Source organism: Sphaerodactylus townsendi, linkage group LG14 (assembly GCF_021028975.2).
Source record: "Sphaerodactylus townsendi isolate TG3544 linkage group LG14, MPM_Stown_v2.3, whole genome shotgun sequence".
NCBI classification, from domain to species: Eukaryota; Metazoa; Chordata; class Lepidosauria; order Squamata; family Sphaerodactylidae; genus Sphaerodactylus; species Sphaerodactylus townsendi.
The window spans coordinates 7576996-7601123 of NC_059438.1; the positions used below are offsets into that span (position 1 = coordinate 7576996).

General features: G+C 44.6%; 1 protein-coding gene across 1 annotated transcript; it reads right to left on the reverse strand.

Moving 5' to 3' along the window:
- Nucleotides 1-673: 673 nt before the first annotated feature.
- Nucleotides 674-21479, reverse strand: BBS2 (Bardet-Biedl syndrome 2). Its single transcript, XM_048516197.1, has 17 exons — nucleotides 21212-21479; nucleotides 20158-20385; nucleotides 19568-19693; nucleotides 18793-18855; nucleotides 17485-17562; nucleotides 14389-14493; nucleotides 13890-13976; nucleotides 12893-13028; nucleotides 11611-11750; nucleotides 11011-11158; nucleotides 8625-8796; nucleotides 6769-6898; nucleotides 4947-5078; nucleotides 4214-4351; nucleotides 3606-3718; nucleotides 2190-2338; nucleotides 674-1443 (listed from the first exon to the last, which is right to left on the reverse strand). The coding sequence occupies exons 1-17, from the start codon at nucleotides 21326-21328 to the stop codon at nucleotides 1337-1339; spliced, it is 2169 nt and encodes a 722-aa protein (XP_048372154.1). The 5' UTR covers nucleotides 21329-21479; the 3' UTR covers nucleotides 674-1336.
- Nucleotides 21480-24128: the final 2649 nt, after the last annotated feature.

Genomic DNA, 24128 nt, shown 5'->3' on the forward strand with positions numbered 1-24128 from the left:
TGTTGGATTTTTTGCTGTCAAGTCGCAGCTAACTTACAGTTATTCCATAGAGCTTTCCAGGCAACAGATGAGTTGCCACTGCATCTCTCTGCCTAATTACCTTTTAGTCTGTGGAAGGTGCCCATCTAAATGATAACCGCAACTGACCCTGCTTAGCTCCTGCAACCAGGCTAGCTGGCTCCAAATAGCACTTCAACTCAATCCCAACTACTGTTATCAAGCTTTTATCACAGTCTCCCTCTGCAAAGCTCATGATGGCAAAGGAAGACTTCCTATTTTGTCCCTTCCCAGGTTCTGTATGGTAGGCTGGGCTGAAGGGTGCAACCAGGATCATCCAGTACAGTTGTGAGGGATTTGAATGTGGATCTCTCCTGTGGTTAGACCCACTGGTCATTGTACTATCTCAAACCAAATCCCAATCAATATACTATTTCTAGCTATAAAGGGATTTGTCACAGCCACCTAGAAGTGTCAAAAAATAATGTGGAATCTCAGACAACCTACTGTTTAGTCAACTCAAAAGCATTTTCCCCTCGTGAAGCTTTCTGATGCATTTTACCAGATATATGTAAAGATTTTTCTCCTTGCTAGCGACAAGGCTGGAGAAAAGATACAAAACAAGCCACTGTGGCGCATCAGGCATCATTTGAAAAGCACAAATGAGGGGGGAAGCTGAGGTCTGTCTTGTTTTATTGAAAAAAGAAACTGCTACAAAACACAGTTGATTCTAAAAATAGAAAGACTGTACATGGCTCTAAGCATCTGAGCTGCTACTATGCCCTTCTCTTAGATTCTGGGCCTTTCTATTGGGCTTCTTGGCTTTTCGGAATCTTAAAAACTAGTGCTCGATTCTTACAGAAGGACCTTGATTTCAGTTCAAGCTTTTCAGGTCAGGTTTTATATAGAAAACTGACCACATGTTTTGTAGAGGGGTCACAGTGCTTTTCCTCTAAAGGGTATACACGTGGAGGCAAAGAACTCACAAATGGTGCTGGAAAGAAGATTTCCCAGGGGCTCCTGAAAGTTGAACGGGAATAAGCATATTATTTTCTTGCACTGACTCTTCTCCAGACTACTTAAGCTACTCCATAAAATCTCTCCCTTCCACCATGTCTGTATTTATTGCCTCCATATCCCTTAGAGAAAAATAACCATTGCCCCTTGGCAGTGCACCACACCAGATAGCCACACATCCTACTCTGAACTAGGGCGCTGGTTACTAAGCAGCTGCTGGGGCTGATCTGACAGGGCAAGCGACGCTCTGCCTGCTGCTACCATATCTCTGGCTTAGTGGCCTATTGCAAAGATCATCCGAAATTGTTCATCTCATTTCTGCTCAAGAGGAGGCTGTCCCCACGCGCATGATTCTGAACAGCATGTTGATGTTGTCATTCTTGATAGCGTCCCGACAAGCAGCTATCACTTGCATCTTGGGTTTACCAACTGGAGGGAGAAGAAGAAAGGAAATGTCATGATGATTTTGCAGTCATTTGTGACATGAGATCTCCACGCCATCTTGAGAAGAAGAAGAGTTGGATTTATATCCCCCCTTTCTCTCCTGTAGGAGACTCAAAGGGGCTTACAAACTCCTTCCCTTCCTCCCTCACAACAAACCTCCTGTGAGGTGGGTGGGGCTGAGAGAGCTCAGAAGAACTGTGACTAGCCCAAGGTCACCCAGCTGGCATGTGTTGGAGTGTACAGACTAATCTGAATTCCCCAGATAAACCTCCACAGCTCAAGTGGCAGAGCGGGGGATCAAACCCAGTTCCTCCAGATTAGAGTACACCTGCTCTTAACCACTGCACTACTGCTGCTCTAGGTGCTTAATGTATGTTGAGGTATTTTGAAGAAAAAAAACTCATTTGAAATACTGATGTCATGAGAATGACAGAAAGCCCCCCATGGGGCATGCGATCACAACTTCTAACATCTTTTTACAATGGGTAATATTGGAAAGTGATGCATACTTTCCTAATATTTCATGTCCATTTTCAACTGGCCTGTCAGAATTGTCTCCTTACCTTCAAGAACCCTGGAGCTGTGCACCTGTGCCTTTCAAAGCCAGCACAAGGAGCAGCTCTCAGTCAACTAATGCCCACATCTTCAGGTTTTTATCTCCCCCAAGAGCAGGACAACAACATACACAACAAAAGCTGATCCTGTCCCATTGCCCCTAGTTCAGTACGTACCCCGTAGGCGCCCTGCCCTTTGGATAGCTTGGTTTATTGCCTTGAGGTTATTTAAGAACTCTGTGTGATTGGTGCAACGGATTTTATACTCTGACAGCAAATCTTTGTTGAGATTGTACAGCTCCATGTATCGCATCTTCATGTTTTTCCTGATGGAATAAGCACAAGGAGCACATAAACCCAGAACCAAAGAAAGCAGTCAAGATTCAGTCTCATTCAGCCACTACAGTGACTGGCTGACTCAAGTGGAGAGAAGAAGAGGAAGAGTTTGAATTTATGCCCCACCTTTCTCTCCTGTAAGGAGACTCAAGGGGGCTTACAAGCTCCTTTCCCTTCCTCTCCCCACAACAGACACCTTGTGAGGTAGGTGGGGCTGAGAGAGTTCCAAAGAACTGTAACTAGCCCAAGGTCAACCAGCAGGAATGTAGGAGTGCGGAAACACATCTGGTTCACTCAGGTGGAGGAGTGGGGAATCAAACCCGGTTCTCCAGATTATAATCCACCTGCTCTTAACCACTACACCACGCTGGCATTGAAGAGGGCAGCAGAGGTATTCAAGGTATTTCCTGAAATGTGCCAGTATCATCAGTGAAGATGCACTGGTAGTTATATATCTTTGTACCAAAGTTGCTACTGCAGCAATTTTTCACTCACATCTTCCTTGAGTGAGTGATGTTCATTTCTGGAATGCTGAGAGTATATAAAGAGTTAGATACCCAAAAGTGCATTGCCTGATTATGATAAACACATGTTGGTCTTAGACTATGAGCATCTACTAATGAGGAGGGGAGACCCTCAACAACAGGCCTGCACAACTTGTGACCCACCACAAGACAGCGACACACATGCTGCGCGTTGGCTCAACAAGGAGGGTTGTTTTGGAAAGCAAAGAATACCGCAGGCTAAAATTGCTGCTGTTTCCAAAAACATCCACCTACATAGCTGAGGAACAAATAAATTTAAAGCAAAGACTGCCAGGAATTCAGCTTCAATAGCACATTCCAGGTTGCCCTGGAAATTACTCATGGATGGAAGTCACAGAAAGCAAGCAGCACTGGATCTTTTCTCCTTTATCCATCTATGTTCCTCTAGTCAACACCTATTGGTGTTTCTATCTGTTGCCAAGTGGGCTTTTTCAATGGCTTTCCCCAACTTATATTCCACAAGACATGAGGACTTCAGACGTTTCTACCTGATTTTTTTAGGGAATGGCCAGTTCTGTTTGTTAGTTCTTACCACTTTTAACTGCCTGTTGTGCTTCCATCATCACTATAACCTGCCTTGTGTCCAGTTCCAGAAAAAGGAGGTTGTAAAAATGCTCTAGATAAATCAATAAATCTGTCCAAGTTAAGCAGAGACACAGCCAGCCACATATACAGGCACCCATACGGAAAAAAAAACACAAAGCCAACTCACATGTCACCCATGAGGCGAGAATCTTCTGCTCGAACAAGCATGCTGCGGATGAGGTTAGAGCTGTCAGCCATGTTAGTTGTGAGCTTCTGACATACGGAATAAGATTCATCTACCTATCAGCGCAAGGAAGACAAACATAAGGACGTTTAGATAATGTCAATGCCTCCATGCATGATGAGCTGTACCCTTCCCAAACAATGGGACTACTGACCTCTTGCACTCTTTATAACCTGGCACTGCTGGGGAAAGAGCTCCCCTGTGGCATCCATCCAAAAGAGCAACTGAGCCCCTTTGACACATATACTACATTTCCCAATATCCACAGGAAGCCAAGGTTTTTCAGAGCTCAACTTCATTATAGGGCACCATTGGCCATGGCCAATTGGCCATGCTGGCAGGGGCTGATGGGAATTGTAGTCCATGAATATCTGGAAAGCCGCAGGTTGCAGACCCTGCACTAGAAGATGAGCAACTTAAAGGGGACACAGTCTCTCAAGGACCTCTCTGGGAGAACAAACTGCACAGTTTCCATTCATTTCACTATGTGCAATTTCATACAAGGGACTATGTCCTCAGCCAGAATCTCTGAAAGTTTCTGGCAACCTCACCTTGGTCAGCGCCTTGCGTAGCTCCTCAAAATATGCTGGGAAATCTGCCTCCACCTGCAAGTCCTCTATTGCCAGAAAGGAAGTCATCGACTGGATTATGTCGCCAGCCAGGTCAATGTCATCAGTGTTAATGGAAATCTTGTATGGGGAAAAGCAGAGGAGATACGTCAGATTTGTCCCATGTGAACAATTCCTTTTGCATAAGGGACATAAAGATGCAGGTAAATGGTCTGGGATTTCTTTTGTTTATTGTTCTTTCTTTTTCTTGTTCTTCTCTTCTCTTTTTTGCTGGCCTAATGGCCATAATAAAACCGACTGACTGACTAATAAAACTGACTGACATTTCCAAATTCTGTACCCATCTGGGAAGTGGTGGGATTCAGCTGGTTCGCACCACTTCGGCAGAACCGGTTGTTAAAACGGTGCTTGTAAACAACCAGTCGTTAAATTATTTGAATCCCACCACTACATCTGGGCATCTGCCCTCATGCTTTCAACAGTGCCCTAAGCCTTGGAAATACATACGCAAGAAGTTACAAGCCACAAAAACCTTTACTAGCCTGCCTGCTCTCACACACTTTTGCATAACATCTGGACTCCAAAAATAACTTAACAGGGAAGCAATTACATTAACAAGAGTTCCCCTGGCTGGTCACCTGGATAAGATTCTGACTTGCCCCAGGCAAAGGCCTATTCACAAGTCTGATGACAGCATCACAGGGAAAAGCCGTACCTCCCCACTGGCCTTGATGCTGATGCGCAGCTGCCTGGCATTACGCAGAGAGGTGAAGCATACTTGAAATGACGTGCTCTGGGTCTCCATTTCTTCTGGTAACAAGAAACTCTGGTTCACCCACATGACAACCTTGAAAGAAAAATTCATCGCATGATTCTAAGAACATAAGAACATAAGAACTAGCCTGCTGGATCAGACCAGAGTCCATCTAGTCCAGCTCTCTGCTACTCGCAGTGGCCCACCAGGTGCCTTTGGGAGCTCACATGTAGGATGTGAACGCAATGGCCTTCTGCTGCTGCTGCTCCTAAGCACCTGGTCTGCTAAGGCATTTGCAATCTCAGATCAAGGAGGATCAAGATTCGTAGCCATAGATTGACTTCTCCTCCATAAATCTGTCCAAGCCCTTTTTAAAGCTATCCAGGTTAGTGGCCATCACCACCTCCTGTGGCAGCATATTCCAAACACCAATCACGCGTTGCATGAAGAAGTGTTTCCTTTTATTAGTCCTAATTCTTCCCCCCAGCATTTTCAATGAATGCCCCCTGGTTCTAGTATTGTGAGAAAGAGAGAAAAATTTATCTCTGTCAACATTTTCTACCTCCTACATGCATAATTTTATAGGACTTCAATCATATCCCCCCCTCAGACGCCTCCCTCTCTCCAAAGAGTCCCAAACGTGGCTGCAGCCTTCTCCCCTCATAAGGGAAGGTGCTCCTAACTCCTTCACAATCATCCCTTTTGTTGTCCTTTCTCTGCACTTCTTCTTTTCTATCTCTCTTCTCGACATATCCTTTTTTGAGATGGGGCTTTATCAGAACTATGAACAACACAGTACCTCCAAGTGCGGTCGCACTCACTGGCTTCTATATATAGGGCATGACAATCTCTTTGCAGTTTTATTATCAACTCCTTTCCTAATTCATCCTCCTGCATAGAGTTAGCCTTTTTCATAGCTGCTATATGCATTGAGTTGACATCTCCCATGGAACCATCAACCAAGACGCTTCAAATCCCTTTCCTGGTCTCGTGACTGATAGGCACTGGACCCCCCCTGTAGCGTAGTATGTGAAGCTTGGATTTTTTTTGGCCCCTAATGTGCATCATCACTTTAAGCATTCTTGCTACATTGAACTGCAGACTTTGCCATTTCCTGGAGCCCACTCACCTAATTTATCAACAAGGTCCCGCTTTGGAGCTCTCGAAATCCTTTGTGGTTCCTGTCTACCCACCCTGCACATAATTCCTCTGGTATCATCTGTAAACTTGAGCCAATTCTCACACTACCCACCCCTACTTCCAGGTCATTTATGAATAAGTTAAAGAGCACTGGTCCCAATACGGATCCTTGGGGGACACCACTCCTTACATCTCTCCATTCTCTAGGGAAGATCTCGAAAGCTCTTCCAACTTGTAGCAGTGCTGTGCCTGGCACAAGGAGTTGGGGTGGGCAGCTGATGTGGGAACCTTTCTCTTCTCATTCCCCCTCCCTGCTGTGCTTGTTTCTCCACTTTCCTTCTCAGGCAATGTCTTATCAGGTCATTGAACACCTGGGGTTGCAGCTCTGTCAGAAGTGTGGAATGCAGGTTGTTTTGACCCCGGGGAGAGAAGTTTCTTCTTCTACAGACTGTGGAACTGGAATGGTGCCATCCCCCTTCCACCTTGGGAACTGGTAGTCAGGGGTGGGGTGACATGATGTGGGGGATGACGTGGGGTATAATGGTGGCTGCAATGCTGGTGACGCTTAGTTCTGGCAATAGAAGTCTAAATGCTTATTCCTGATGCTGTTTTGCTACTGAACAGACCAGGGAATGACACTTACCCTTTGTATTCTCTCACTGATGGTGAATTTTACGAAGCTCTTAGGCTCGGGAGCAGAGTCTGGGTTGCTGAGCGTATACATGGCAAAGCGAGGGAGTTGTCTTGTGAGCTCAAACACATGGAACTGCAGGCTGAAAAGCAACCCCAAAAATTACCAAGAGGGCTTCACTGATATACCAATGGCTTTTTGTTCATCTTCTGGCATAAAGTGTATTTATTCCAACTTACACCACCGAGATCCAGCTATATCTGATGTCCCATTACTCTCATTCATTGGTTTAGGACACCAAAATAACCTCTCACAGAAATGAAAATACTGACTTGCTCCAGTTTGCTGGTGTTCCATTCAAAGTTTTATTGACGTTCATGCCCAACAATTCATCATGAGCACAGCTTAATAACGGGCATCATTTGAATGGAATACAAAATAACTGTTTAGTCTAACAATATATTGTTTAATATAAAGTGTTACTAAGCTTCTAATATTCAGCAAATTCCTGAGAACCTGAGTTTTTATTCTAAAAAACAGAGCAAGTTTGTCGACTTAGTGGATTGACAAGTAGGCGTTAAGGGCAGCAATAGGGTTTGCCCAGGGCAAATCAAGCAGCGTTCAGTGCTCATTTGTTTTACTCTCCCCACACTGCCCAAAGCAGTAATCATTAATCCTAGTTATAAGCGATTAAACGTTCCACTTTGTCCAGTTCCAAAATCTGCTCCTTCCAGGAAAAAAAAACAGATCCGAATATTATCTCGTATAATGAATTTCACCATGTTCCATGCAAATTGAACCGCACAATCACCTTGGTGCTGAAAGATCTGCAAAGACTGTTTGCCGGTCTCAGGGCATAATTCGAAGTGCTGATTCTTATCTTTAAACACCTGCATGGCTTGGGGCCAGGGCACTTGAAGGACTACCTCCTCCCCTACTGGACACTTGGCCAGATTCATCACACAAGCCTTGCCTTTTGTGCCCCACCTTTAGAGGTAAGGCAGGCAGCAATCAGAGAAAAGGCTTTTTCAACAGTGGCACCTCACCTCTCAAGTGCCCTTCCCCTTCAGGCTCACCTGGCACCTATCCTACTCTTTCAAACATCAGATCAAGACATTTCTTTTTACCCAATCTATTAATTAAGGGGCTGGTCTTTTAAACATCACTTTTACAGTCTGCATGTAGCCTGGGAACTGTTTAATGAGATTTGCTTTAAGCCACATAACATTTGTGCTGCTGTTTGTTCTGGCTGCATTTGTAATGCTATTTTTTTTTAATTGTTAACAATGGCAACTGTTTTTATGCTGCTTTACTTTGTATGCCACCTCTTGAGCAGGTTCCCTGGAGAGGCAGCATAGAAATGTTCAAACTAAATTAATAATCCATGGCAGCTGAACGGCAGGTGAGCTGAACGCAGAAAGTTGAGGCTACAGCCCTTGGCAGCTCCAGTTGAGAATGAGACATCTCCAGAGAGCTGTTGCTGGCCAACACGAGCAGTTCTAACCTAGACAGAGCCACAGTTTAACCTATCTGTCCTTTGCCCAAGATGCTTATGAATGGGTAGCTCGAACCTGCGAGCCAAACCACAACTGATTTGAAAACACCCTCCCATATCCAACACTGTCTATATCAGTGGTTCTCAACCTTCCTAATGCCGCGACCCTTTAATACAGTTCCTCATGTTGTGGTGACCCCCAACCCTAACATTTATCCATTTTACAGATGGAGAACACTGATGCAGAGAGTCTTAGGCGACCCCTGTGAAAGGGTCGTTCGACCCCCAAAGGGGTCCCAACTGACAGGTTGAGAACCACTGGTCTATATATTTATTATTTAGACACAATTTCTACTTGCTGTCATAACCTTACCTGTTCTTATAGCCCACAAAGGCCTTGATGTGCAAATCCACTGGGACATCTTTGGGAGGGGTGAGAGGAACTTTGATGCGACTTGAGACATTCTGAAGTCCCGGATGAACCACATGGCTCTCGCCTTCAAATATTCCTTCTGCGAAGATCAGTGCTGCTCGGATGGCCGTGTCTTTGTGGGGGAGGGGGGGATGGGGGGGGACACGCTACTGGTCAGTGATTCATTATTGGGAATTGTTTTCAAAGTTAAGTAAAAGGAAGGACAGAGGGGGTTGGAGAATTGGTAACCCAAGTTTCAGAAATCACAGTGATTGATTATGGTTCGTATGTGGACATAACAAGCACATCAGAGTAACTGATGACTACAAGGACTCAAATAAAACTTAACAGTGCCAGCTGGAATAGGAATGCCACACTCCCTTCTCTTCAGCATTCACAAATCCTCGTAACACGTCATTGTCTAAGTGAGACGAGCACACGACCCACATATTAGCTTACATTTGACAGATACAGTAGACACAAATGCACCTTCAGGATGAGAATCACAAAACGGAAAACCCCAAAGAAACAGCCACAGACATCTCTCTAAAGTGCTGGCCATTTCTTTATTTAAAACATTTAGATCCTGGCCTCCTGTCCTGCCTTCTGTGTGACTCACAACAATCATTCAAATCACATCGTAGCAAAAAAGCAATACAGATATTTTCACAACCTCAAAGAGGAGCAAAAAAACATACAAATTGCCCAGCCTCAGCTCCCACGCACCACTCCATATAAATCAGCCTTGCAGCGACTTCTAAAAGTTACCAGGGTTCTGTGACTCATGAGCAGCTAGGCTAACAGAAAAGGGAGTGGACACCATGAAAACCAGTGGGAGCTCCTGGGAGAAAAGACATGATAGTTGCCTTCCTAAAAGCCTCTGTCCCATTTCGTCCTCCAGCAAGGATTGATCTACCCCCTGTGTGCATTGCAACTGGCAGTGGGAAGGTATGGGGACAGATGGTCCTCGCGGATCACAGACATGAGACCATGAACCCCAGCATCTTACACTTGAGCACAGAGTTAACTGCACTCCAGGACAACTGCTGTATAATTATGTCCTCCAGGCAGCCAAGTTTCACACCTGCTACAAAGTCAATGACTACAATCACTGGCAAGGGTGATGAGATTCTCCTTATCTAAGGCGTGGCCACAGAAGCTTTAAGGGGGGGGGGAGGGTTCTTTACGGTCCCAGCTACTATCTGCAGTACTTGCCAGCCCCAAACGCCGCACTGAGCCCAGGAGAATTCTCCCAATCCAAAAGCAATCCCAGTGACTACAAGGGGAACTGTCCTTCCGAAAATGTCCAGCCTTCCTGATTATCAGCTTTTTGTTGCCTAGATTCCACCTCAGCCTGTTCAACCTCGTCCATTTGATTCCCCAGCTACAAAACTGGCCTCAGCCCCAAGACAGCAGCTCCTTGCTGTTGAATTAATGAGTTCTAAAGCCTGCCGGGTATCAGAGGCATCTGTCACAGCTGCCAGTGACAAATGCTTTTGCTAACCTACCTCCAAGATTCCCTGTCCATTGGCTTTTTATGTTTTATGCCCTTGCAACTTCTTGCTGCACTCTTAGCAGTTTCAAGTCCAAGGAAATAAGGCGGGGGGAAAATAAATGAGGCTGTGGGCTGGGTATTTGGAGCTGCAAAGATATATAGCTTGGAACGATGCCCATCTGGATCAATTAAAGTCAACTAAACTGAAGGTGGGTTATGAGTATCTCACCAGAGGACACTAAAATACTGTCTTTTTAAAGCAATAGGATCAGACATCTCTTTTTAAAAAAGAAATCATCAGCAGGAATGGCCAAACTGATTGGCAGAGTCCAAGAAGAATGTGTTTACAAGCTTCCTTTTGGACTCTGGCAGATAAACCACATCTCACCACATCTGACAGATAAACCACATTAACCCTCATCGATCCATTCCTTTCCACACATGAGCGTTTTCTGCTCCTCTTCTGCCCTCCCAACCCCTCTAAACGTAGTCTTGCTAGCTGTCCCAATTGTTTTGGGAGGAAGAACTGCAGGCTCCCTGAACCACAAAGGGTTATTTGTTGTGTCAAGTTCTCTTCAGAAAAAAAAATGCAGGCAAGAAGAATCCATCAGTAGCTATGGACCAGAATTAAAGAGTGGGATTGGGCCATGCTATGCTATGACCACCTTCTCAGGAATAGGGTCGTTGTAGAACTGGAATAAGCAGCAGAAAGAACAATGAAGAAAGCCCAGCAATGATTTGGGCAGATGGAAACTTGGTCCCCCAAGAGCAGCAGGGATGCTCGCTGCCCAAACTAGAAAGATGAACGATCCAAAATAAGACAGTAATTTTACGATGGTATAAGATTCTCACCATTGGACGTGGCAATGCAAAGCTCAACATGAGCAGGTTGACTGTCTGAGCCCAGGTTCAACGTGAGCGTCGTCTGGAGCTGCGTGTTAGCTGGAATCACACCCCTCTGCCCGTCCAGCTCAGTCACTTGAGTGTTCAGTTCCACTTGCTGTAAAACATGCAGTTATCCCCCAAGCTGGATTTGTTATGGTTCTGATTTCAGAAATACGCTAATGAAATAGACTTCACACTGGATCAGGCTCCCTAACACAGGCATTCAATTTCAAAAGACTTCCAGCATTTGCTGAAGGACTTAATGAAGCTATTTATTTAGGGAGGTATAGGATGGACTTGGGTAACTGTTCACACGGCCTCCTAAAGTTCATTACAACTCAAGAGTCTAGACAGGTTATGAAACTGTTGATTCAGGATTGCTGTTCTATGTCAGCAACCCTTCTTTACATGGGCAAGAAATTCCATTCGGTTTTACTTAGAACTGGGATCCAGAACAGCGAGACACTGATCAAGCCTTCAATTTATCCTAAGCTAGCTCTTGAGTAAAGACTGCCCTGAACACAGCCAAGATCAGAGCTGCACATGCTTGTATAAACACACAGTTACCTTTGCATTTTCTTCATAGTTCCGTAACTCCAGCAGCAGATTTTGTTTTTTCTGGCTAAGCTCTCTGACCAGGTCCTGCTCCGCAGCAGTGTCCGCAAAGCTTCCTTTACTCTCCTGGCTTCCTGGCAGGTATCCTCGCACTGTGCAAGCAGAGAGACAACTGCTGAGCCTGTGACGGGGCATCACCCAGAGAAAACCACCCACCGCATGGAGAACAGTTTTGTCGAAAGAAATAAATACTAGACCAGCTCTACGGGAGGTCTCAGGCAAAACAGCTTCACTGACTGACAACAATAGACCACTCCAGTGTAAATCAGAGTACAGTGAAGGCAGTAGAGGCTGGTGCCCTTTCACCAAAAAAAGTAATGGGATGCAGTTTGATCCAATAATCTAACGTTCACTCCAGGGCCCCAGCCCTCCTGTTACCTGTGCTGGCCACAGCTCTCAGAAAGCCCCCCAACTGCAAGGCACACCCCAGCATCCTCCTGAAGCCACTCGTAACTAAGTGGGGCATCCCCAGACATGGCTGAGCATAGTATTCTTCCTGATCCTGAAATCTGAACATTCTTATTCCAAGTATTATATACAAGCAGAGGAGAAACTCCTGGACAAAAAGCACGAAGGAAATAGTGGACCACTGTTAAATTTCATTATCTCAAATATAGCAATTTCACCCAATATTGTGTCTCTTTGTTCCCTCCCAACAAATATAATCAGGCTGTAGCCAAAATGCCATGGAATCCCAGAAAACACAGGCATGATGGATTTTATGAGGTAGATGAGTGAAGATTCATTGTGAATTTCATTGCATTTCACTTTAAGATTGTTCTGTGCCTTGGAACCTGGTAAGTCAGTTTCAGTCAACTACACAATTTAGAAAAATAGTCTGGCTTTATATTGCACCTTTCTCTCCTGTAAGGAAACTCAAGGTGGCTTACAAGCTCCTTTCCCTTCCCCTCCCCACAACAGACACCTTGTGAGGTAGGTGGGGCTGAGAGAGTTCCAAAGAACTGTGACTAGCCCAGCATCACCCAGCAGGAATGTAGGAGTGTGGAAACACATCTGGTTCGCCAGATAAGCCTCTGCTACTCAGGTGGAGGAGTGGGGAATCAAACCCGGTTCTCCAGATTAGAATCCACCTGCTCTTAACCACTACACCACACTGCCTCTGTATTTATTTTGCTGTTGCAGAAGCAAATCAGCAGGTACGATTTAACACAAACACCCACACTGTTTCCCTATTTACAGACTCTGGTCTGGAAAAGGTTCTTGATTCTCTTACCTTCCCCATCAACTGAGCAGCAGATTAACTGGGTGTTACCATCCATTCGGTAATCTCCCTGCACTATTCCAGCAATGGAGGAAGAAAAATTATCCTTGAAGATGACCTCTCCAGTTCGGTCATTGCGTGCATCGACCTATAGCATAGAGCATTCCCCACAGCCGCAGCAAGACAGAAATAAAATTTAACTGCTCAACAGGTATACATGAGCTAGAAATCTACTTGACTAACCATGATAGATTACAGCCTTCAATAGAGAGCCTGCAAATTAAACTTTTCCTTTTCCAAATAAAGCTTCAAAGTGTTGAAGAGAGGGGAAAGTAAATGGGAAATTTATGCTCAACAACTGAGAATCATAAAAAGTCAGATTTACAGAGTGCACTGCAGTCCCCACCAAGAATCCCTTGTCTCTTTCCTCCTTGATAAGTGTATCTCAGCAATGTTTCTTCTATAGGTTGTGACAAAAATCCTAATAAAAAGCACCCAAACACTCAAGTTAAATTATATACACGTTGTCTTGACTGAAATAGCTTCAGGCTGTATGGCCGTGTTCCAGTAGCATTTTCTCCTGAAGTTTTGCTGCATCTGCGGCTAGCATCTTCAGAGTTCCTGGGACTGTTTGAGGCTAAGAAAAGGGTATATGTGTGTGAGAGAGACTGAAGCCCTGTCCCCACATGCACCAAGTGCTTTACTACCATCAGATCCTCTGAAGATGCCAGCCACAGATGCAGGCGAAACATCAGGAGAAAATGCTACTGGCCATACAACGCGGAAAACCCACAACACCCCAGTGATTTGGCTGTGAAAGCCTTCGACAATACAGCTTCATTTACGTTGTTACAGAATACTAACCAATGGTATTATTACAAGTAATAGCAACCATGGCTTGCAGATGAAGATTAAGTGGAATCTAGTTAGACAGGAAATGGAACCACAACCAGTTCACTGGAAAGTTTACTTAAACCTCTCTCTCTCTCTCTCTCTCATTTAAACTCACCTTTCCATTGGACCAACCAGTAATCAGTTCATTCACACCATCACAGTTGACATCAAACGCATGTATGCTCACAGCCTGGTTTTTAGACTGGTTAGGAAAAATAAAAAAAAAGCTGTTTCATTGACTCCGCTTTGCAGAGCAACAAGTAAATGACAAGTCACAAATAACAAGTCATTCCTCAAAGCTAACTTTTACTTTTGTAAAAGGGCAGTAATACTGAGCGGCACACAAAGCACATCTATTTTGGCCTCCCGCTCCACCCCTGCTCTTCTATCCTGGCCAGAAGAGTCCAGATGCAAGCCCAGCAGCAACCTCTGGGCCACTTGCACATCCAGGTGTGGCAATCAAACCTGGTTCTCCAGATTAGAATCCACTTGCTCTTGACCACGCTAACTCATGAATATTGAATACATGAATATTTACAAGCAATATTCATAGGAACTAGCTGCCCCGTCTGGTTCTGACCTTTCTGTCTCATTTATTGGTTTCTCATACTCACTTTGATTCTCCAGTAGCGAGCCATCTTGTCATAAACCCCCACTGTCCCGTTGGAAAGGGCATAGCCAAATCGGCAGCTAGACATCGAGGTTAGTGCAGTGACAGTCTGGGGAAACAAGACAGGAAGATTATTAACTTGCCATTATCAAGCGCAGCCGATGGCCATGGAAGCCGAACCGTATCAGTCATATTGGCTGTTTTCAGCTACACTTGTCAAATGCTGGCCGAATTCATGCCGATTTAAACATACTATGCGGGCAACTTTCTTAACACAACAGTATTCACACATGAATGCTAAATAAGGGAATTACAAAGGGAATATTAACACTGTGCACAGTTCAGTTTTTGTTTCCCATGTTCGTGTTAAATTGCTGGGAAGTGCTTACCAGCATAAAAATCCCCTCAGGTTATTATGCAGGGTGCCCAACCCGGCCCCCAAGAAAACAGGCAGCCCCTCCTCCCAAGAGCACATTTGCCATTTGCCAGGAAGGCCTGTGTCTCAAACCTTCCGCTTCCTAGCAAGTCCTCTTGTTATAGAGACACCGGAGTTGGCAACAGGCGATGAGCTACCTTTGGCCATGGATACTGTTCTATTTTTTTAATGAATTTATTTATTTTTGCAGAGTCAGAAGCCAACTCCAGCATGCCTGCAATTGCCATCTCAAATGTAAGGGCAGCAGCCGTTGACAACCGGCCCTGCCAGAAAGAGACCAGAGCGGGGAGGCGAAGGACTGAGGTTTATGTCTGGCTTAAAGAATGATACAGATGGAAGACTGAGCCACTCCTCAAAACTCAGCCGTCCTGTGATGTCTTCCTAGGGTGAAACCATCTCCACTGCTCTCCACCTTCTTCCAACAGGAATTCAGGCATGAGAGAGACTTTAGAGCGGCCACAGGATTCCTACAGATAGCGTGGGAAGCAGCCCTCCAAGTTTCACTTGACACCTACTCAGATCAGGCACATCTACCGGTTCGTTGCCAGCACTGATGCAGATGCGCTGATGAAAACGGCGGGTGGGAAGTTTTTCCCGAACCATTTACTGCATTCAAATAAAGCCTCAGGCCAAGTGACTACCTGAAGGAGTTAGCATCAAATGAGCGTGCCGAGACAGGCATAACATCCACTGAAGTAATAAAAAGGAGGCTAAAAGAAGCAGAGTCAAATGGTTCCCAGAAAAGCTATAATTTTCCCATAATGTAACCCTTTCGTTTGTTTAAAGGATAATGCATCACACAAAATTTGTTTTGGCTCTCATACAGCTATATGTTGCAGCGAGGCTGTGTCGCCAGGGACAGGTTAGGAAGAGCTTCCAGGTGCACAAGGCAGTCACCATCATGTACCACAGGCAACAGAAAACACCTCCCCAGCTCTAGGCACATGGCCTGTCAGGCACCATGGGGCACATTCCCTTAAGGGAAGGAATGCTTAGTTCATCACAGGTCCTTCTGGGGTAAAGGATGTCACACTGGAGCTAGAAGGTAACCCTACTCAGGATGGAACTTACAGGAAGTAAAAGAGTCTTTACAGGAAGAGTCTTTACAGGAAGTAAAATAAGGGGACGCTCATATTATCATTCTTTCACCCTTTACCCCAGAATCAGAAAATACACCAGATGGGGACCCACTGAAGAACTGCAGAGGTTTCCTTTCTCGAGGACCATGTTTTCTATGGATGGTACTAATCTAAAAACATGGGCCACTGAATTCTTTTCCAAGACTCCACAAATCCACTTGATGGGGCCAGTAATTTTCCTGCAAGGATAGTCACCTTTGGGAAGAAATACTCTTCCAGTGACCCCACCCTCGACAATGCAGGAAGAAATATTTCTGTAGCAGATTTGAGATGCTGTCAAGTTGGTACAGCCTCAGTACCTGAACTGAGGCTTTTCCCATGTCAGGGCAAAATGTATCTGGAACAATCTCCAGCAGAAACCTTACTTGAAATGAAGGCAATGACTCAAGAGCATGTTGCGCTTGCAGAACACCAAATAATGTGACTGGAACTTGCGCAGAAAAAATTCCAGCAGATTTTGCCCATTATGCAGTGGCGTGCCACTAATCCCAGGTCCCCAGGAACACGCCACCAAGCTCTGTGCCCCCCCCCCCCGCCCTGGCCTCCCTGCAGGCCAGCTCCTGCTGTCCCCAGAGCCTGGGGAGGGCAAAAGCCAACCTCCGGGAAGGCCAGGGAGTACGGGGAGCAGAGCTCAGCATTGCATGGCCCAGGAGTCACCCTGCTGCCACAGCGCCAGTCTGAGCCACACTCTCTTCCGGCCTCCCTGCTGGCTCTCGTAAGTGGGGCGGGGAAGCGGTCATGCCCCCAGGTGCAGTTTAGCCCCATTATGGCACTGACATTATGCCAATCCATTGTATATTAAGCAGGAAACCAGATGCCTTCTTCCATCCCAGGGGTGGCTTTGCAATCTATTCCTAGTAGCTATAAGCTTTAATAGCTGTCTTGTAAGTGGTTTACAGTGTAGTCCTAAGCAGAGTCACACTTTTCTAAATCCACTGGGATCAATGGGCTTAAAAGGGGGTAAATTTGTTTAGGACTGAACTGTTACAAACTAAAGCTTTTATTCCATACTCCAGCATGAAGCTTCTTGGCCATACCTGTCGGACTGTCTCAAAAAAGTAGGCTATTAGTTTTCCTTCCACCTGTGGCTTAGAAGAGAAATAAGAAAACGAAAGCTTCCAGCTTTCGTTTGTATTTTGTGTAAGAATGATTTCACCCTTAATATAGCAACAGGGTTTGTCACCCCTACATGTCAGGCACTCTGCTGTTTTTTCACAATAATTCTGTAAACATGAATGGTACATAATTCCTTAAAAGTTCAGGATGCATGAACTTTGATCACCTGTGGCCAGCTGGCACAAGGTAGCCCCTAATTTTTGATGACTGGCCCTTTCTACTTCAGCGCGATGCCAATGCCAAAACCTTTATATGACATGAATAAAAATAGGCAATTCTCATCTGCTTGAAGGCTCTGCTCTGGACTTAAAATACATGGTACATGATAACATAGTTATTCCAATCTTCCGATCTCAATCTAAAGTTTTGCACACAATAAACATTTTCACAACTTAGCGTTTCCCTTTACCTCGGTCTCTGCTATTTCTGCCGCAATTTCATCTTCTTTAAAAACCCTAATGTCAAAATCATCAGATCCGACAAGAAGCTAAAGAAGGGGGGAATCGAACAAAAAAATTAATACACAACACCACACATTCACCAGCACAGACTTTGCTAGAAATCCAATCCAGACCTCTAATATTAATTTCTTGTGACTTTCATAAACTGTTTGTGCTGTCTCAGATAGCTAATTTTCTTCATGGGGACTTACATACATGCACAATATAACACGCCAGCTCACACCTCCTGGATCATCTGGGATACTAAGACGCATCTTAAAAGATATTACAGCCAAGACCCAGAAACTTCCTGTTCACAAATTAGGTCATTCACACATTAGGTCATTTCTCCTTTGCGCAGGAAAAAATACACTGAAAACAAGTGATGTGAATAACCAACTTCCAGAGAGCCCTCCTAACTTTAAACTACAGATTCCACAACTGTTAAGGCACAGGCCAGAACTCTTGTTTCACTGCCAAGCACAAAGCACAGTTCAATATATGCAATATGTGGATTTAGATTAGAAGGATCACTCCCTTTCCCTTGAGAGTATATAATGGGGTGCTCACATGCATGGCCCCATTCCAGACAGTTTGCTTACATTCCTGCCCTGGGATGGGACTCCACTGGAACACATGCTGGTGAAAACATACAAACATCTGAGACATATAGTCAAAACTAATCCTAGAACCAAGCATGACACATGGGCCTAAAAAAGAAGGGGGAGTGAGAAATCCCACAATAGTCATATACACATCCTGCCACTAAAGACGCTCAACATGATACCTGCAATTAATTAGATAACATTCAATATTGCAGCATAATATGGGGGTCTTTTCATAACCTGCTATTTGCTCTTCTGTAATAAAGATGGATGGATACTTTGCTATTATTATTGCTTTTTAACAAAAAGCATTAAGATAGTCATGTTGAAATCATACATGACATATGTAATTAAAAAGCTGATCTGGTTTGTAACCAAGCTTAACTTGCTTTCACAATGGAACCTTGAACATTGGAAGTTTTTTGAGTTTTTGTAGTGGAACTGAAATTTTTGCACATGATCTGTTTGCTCATATACAGAACTGCAACTCCCAGGGACTATGGAGGGAATATCATAACAAGTTTTAACAAGATTCAGTATTAAGTACAGACATGTCACAAAATCCAGTAACTTACATTACAGTGAAAGTATTCCTATCTAGAGCTCTGAAAGTTGCTATTTCAGGAAATAGCATAAGAAAGCCCATGTGTATAACATCAGCCAGAAATATACCTCATTTTTCCCATCACCATCAAAGTCACATAATGCCAGCGCATGAACATTGTCACCGGTGACCTAGAATTAAAAACAAATATATAGCGATATTTCAGCTTGGTAAGCCCAAACCTGTCTATCTTTGTGTTGATGTTGAAAAAACATAATTAAAAGTATCAACACACTTTCAGCTAGAAGTCTCCCAGTGTTAGGAACTCTGAGCACTGTGCCGCAAACATCACGAGGAAAGGGGCAAACATTGAAAATGCTGGGGGGAAGAATTAAGACTAATAAAAGGAAACATTTCTTCATGCAACGCATGATTGGTGTTTGGAACATGCTACCACAGGAGGTGGCCATTTACCTGGATAGCTTTAAAAGGGGCTTGGACAGATTTATGGAGAAGTCAATCTATGGTTACCAATCTTGATCCTCCATGATCTGAAATGCCTTAGCAGACCAGGTGCTCAGGAGCAGCAACAGCAGAAGGCCATTGCTTTCACATCCTGCATGGGAGCTCCCAAAGACATCTGGTGGGTCACTGTGAGTAGCAGAGTGCTGGACTAGATGGACTCTGGTCTGAACCAGCAGGCTCTTTCTTATGTTATGTTCTTATCAAGGTTATCCTTGCTATTGTCTTTCCTCACACTTTGTTCAGCCAAAATCCCAAAACAACCTTGGCCTCAGCCTCAATAATCCATCGGTAAAATGAAAATGTTCATAGGACTGTTGTGAAAGCAAAGGCACAGCGCTTTATGCACTGAACTCTCCAAACACTCATGTGCATCCTTACCGTCCAGAAAAGGTCTTTCCCTTCATGATTGAAGCCCTGCAGGGAACAGTTGCCACCAATAATAGCAAGAGGTGAGGAAATGTCTCCTAATGTTCCGAGCACTACCGCATTGGCCCCATCTGGAACCTACAAAAAGAAGATGCTGAAGCACACTCATTCTGTCACATGCGGACATTATACAAAAGGCAAACAAATATTGCGTTAAGTCCAATTTCGTTTTACAAAGATGATGTTCCTTTATTAATTCCTTTATTAACAGAAAAATATTAACTGTGTTAGATGCACTGGATGAATTTAAAATGATTTCAAAGTATTATTGAACGCTTTCACGGCCAGAATCACTGGGGTGTTGTGAGGTTTCCAGGCTGTACGGCCATATTCCAGTACCATTTTCTCCTGATGTTTCGCCTGCATCTGTGGCTGGCATCTTCTGAGGATGCCAGCCACAGATGCAGGTGAAACGTCAGGAGAAAATGCTACTGGAACACGGCCATACAGCCCGGAAACCTCACAACACCCCAGATTTCACATTCATACATTAATCTATTCTGTTTCTTTGTCAAAAAATCTAAAAAGATTTAATAACTTACTCCTTCGTAAAACAAGTCAGCGTTGTTGTGCACATCATATGCTAACAAACTGGTCTGTGTGCCAACCAGAAGGGAATCGTAGCCGAGGGTGGGGTTCAGGACCCCTGCTGTCAAGCAAGTGACTGCCTCATTAATGTTCAGAAGAGAAACGTCAGAGTCCTGGGCACTAAACACCAAACGGTTGGCACTGATGTGTTGACCACGTACATGAGGATTATGAATAAACACCTGCAAAAATGAAGAAGGATGTGTGATTACACTAAAATCTGGTTAGCAGCCACTTGTGGTTTTTAATGTCTATAGATGTATTCATGGTGAGATCCACTGCAAAGCCACTGTGGCAAATGGATTCAATGTATACTGTGAACTCTCATGAACTCATACCCCCCAGATTGCCACCTACTCTGACTACCATCAGAGTATGGCGAGTTAGGCCCCTTCTGCCCCTGCAGAATGATTCACTTTCAATGAACTTTGCAGCTGGATTTTACTGTGCGAAATAGCAAAATCCACTTGCAAACAATTGTGAAAGTGCATTGAAAGTACATTATTCTGCATGTGCAGAAGGGGCCTCTGAGTACTAATAATGTCTCTTCAGTTCTGGGAGGTGGCCAGTTATAGCTATCGGAGCAACATGATTAATAATTCCTGAAGTAAGCTTCATGGATGTCAGCAGAGTCTACCATTCATATTCACAACTATCCTGGGAGAGGGAACACGGCAGGGGAGAATGAGTGGCCCAAGGTTACCCAGTGAGGTTCATTTCATCCTAACAACCCCGAGGGTAGGTTAGGCTGGGAGAGAATGATTGGCTCGAGGTCACCCCAAAAGCATCATGGCGGTCCACCACTCTAACCACTAAACCACATGGGTGCATATGCTTTATTGCACACTCTGCCCATGTTCAGGAACACTCTCGCCTGGTGTAACCACGCCACGCACTCTCGGGCAACAAGGAGCAGGGAGGTGCCAAACAAGACGTCCACACGAGAAGGGAGGAAGCCGAGATTAAAGAAGGCTTCCCCGCACACCTCTTTCCCGGGGGACGGTTTACCTTGCCGGCCTGCGTGGCCCCCGTCAGGCAGGGGTGGGTGCCGTCGTACCTGCCCAGCGCCACCATGCGGGGCAGGATTTTGTGACTGAGCTTGAGCGTGAAGACGGGCACCAGCATGGCGGCTCGCCGGGCGGGGAAGAGCCGACCCGGCGGGGAGGGAAACGAAAGGGAGCAAGAGCCCCGGGCCTGGAGTCTCAGAGCCGCCGCTGCCTCTTGACCCGGTCAGCCAGCTTCAGCAGAGGCGAGAGCGATTTCCTCGCTGATAGGTCGGCCCCGGCGCCGGCGCTGAGCGTCATGGCGTCAGAACGGCACGGGCCCGGTTGCTATGGAAACCGCCCGGGGAATAATATCCATGAATGGAGAAGGTCTGGGATTTGGGGATGAAAATACGCGGAGAAGGGCGGCGGCCCGTTGCTATGGAAACTGCACGGGGCATAATGAGGATGGGAGAAGACCTGCAACTTTGAGATGAAAATATAAAGAAGGGAGTGGACTGGCCACTCTCTCTCGCTCTCTCTCCCCTTTTTGCTTCCTGTTTTCCACAGACACATACACAGGTCTCATGGAAGAGAGACGAAGTGTATTCGTTCTCAATTGTATTCAATAAATGATGTTTTATTGAATACAATATGTATGATTTTAGGCTTTGTGCCATTGTAAGCTGCCCTGAGCCCTGAGGGTAGGGCGGGGTGTAAATATAAAAATAAATAAATAAAAATAAATGTTCAATTACTTAATTACTTTATTAACAGTTTGCTTTTCTAGTTGACAAAGTGCAAATAGGGTTGCCAACTTTTGCGGCCTGGAGATCTCCCAGTTTGTCAAGGTCCTTTATCCTGGAGAAATGGGCAGTCTGCTCTTATAGTTGGCAACTCAAAGTGCAAATAGAGTTGTCAACTTTTGGGGTCTGGAAATCTCCCAGCTTGCCGAGGTAATCTCTCCTTGGAGAAATTGGCTGCTTTGGAGGGTGGCCTTTATGGCATTATTGTATTTTGAGTTGTTGATAACATTGTAACGCCACTGTTCTCCTGGTGTAGCATTAACCAAAAGAACAAATTCCTTCTTGGCTTTTCAGTGCATGGAGAACAAGCTGTATCAGTAAATCATCAATGCAGCAGATATAGAAGAGCCTTCAGCAATTCACAGTGAGGAGAGAAACAGGGTGTGGTCCCTGATTTCAAGCAAGAAATCTTCATCCTTTTGCTGTTCATACTTGCAGACTTATTGTTCCTCAATTACAGGGATAGGGTGGGATAGAAATCGAATAAAATAAATAAAATAATTTGTTTCTGTTTGAATAAGTCTAATGGATATTTAGAATTATTTTGAATCAGCAATAAATATGTAGCAGCCCCAATTTAGCAGTGTCAAGAAACTGGGCTTGTTTTTTTGTGTCTCTTGTTTGCAGTAATTGCTACAGGGTCAAATATTTGTTCTTCCTAATTTGATAGAATACACCATCATCAACAGCAAACAATGCTTTTCTGTTGCCTGTGCGGTACAAACAACTCTGCAGAAAAGAACAGATGGGCACAAGCTTGACCTCAACAATGACAATTAGAATGGAGAACAGTCCTGGAGAAAAACATCCTGTCCCTTTAATAGAGGATGACTGGGATATTAGCCACTTCTTGGCCATGAAACGCTTCAACTGCACTTTGCCAAACATTAAGCCTCTGCTAAAGGGTATAGGACATTTTTCTTTAGGCTTGCTTGCAACTCTAGCAATACTCATGAACCACTGCCACACTGCAATAATATTTTCAGCCTTTCGGGATATTCTGCTGCCAATCTCAAAGTCACCAGACATGAAAGTTAGGCTCTGGCATAATGCTTCTGAACCAGAATTTATTATTATAATGGTGAAGAGGGTGACCATATATGCCACTTGAGCTTCTTAGAGCGTGGGTGGAATCAAACTGCCATCTCAGTGTGTCTGGGTTCTAGCCCACAAATGCTTTGCTACACAAAACCTCATTGTTCCAGTGACATGAAATTCTTTATTGTTTTTGCTATAATAGATTAGTGCAGCTACTCCGCCAAAATGTCTCTACAAAATACCCCAAAAATGTATCCTGAGCACAGACTGTTCCCCCACCCGCACCCTGCAGTCACAATGCTTTGTGTGTACTTTTCCTTTGCTTCCTAGAATATCAGATATTATAGCTCAGATAAAGAGAACAATCATGGTTGGTGTTCTGTGGTGAAGGATGCATTGATCATGTTTGTGCTTAAGTTTTTAGCGTATACAACTTGTTGCATTATTTTTAATATAAGTTTTAAGAGAATGTTTGCTCCAGGAAGGGAATTTTATATCTACATGATGGGGTTTTTTAAAAAAAGAATATCCATTAACTCCCTGCATAATTCCAAATGGGAGATAACGGATGATGCTTCTTATTCTGAAACACTGGAGAGACAAAATTCCTGGGGCCAAAGTCAGCTAGATGGTCCAGAATCCAGGGTCATGCCTCAGTTACCCAATGCATTTCCCTCTTGTCTTAATGAAGTTGAACACTGCAGCCGCTAGAGGTGCAGAAAAGGCAGAGTCAAGCAAACTGGAGGCTGAAATAGGGTTGCCGGGTTCCCCCTGACCACCTGCTGGGGTTGAGGAGTGAGTGTTGGAAAAATGTCCCACTGTTCTATTTAGACCTAGGAGGCTTGCATTTAACTTTGGTGATGGACGGGATATAAGTATACATTTAAATAAATAAGACTGACATTCTTTGGAAACTTCGTAACACCACAGTTGCACAGAAATGAACTGACCCTCTCATTAGATTCACAGAATAGTGCTTGTAAGAGACATCCACATAATCCCACACAGCAGCTTTTATGTGGATCCATAAAAGGTGACCATAAAAGGAAACTAGAATGGGGTACAGCAAAAGCATTCTACCCAAAAGCCAAATTCCCC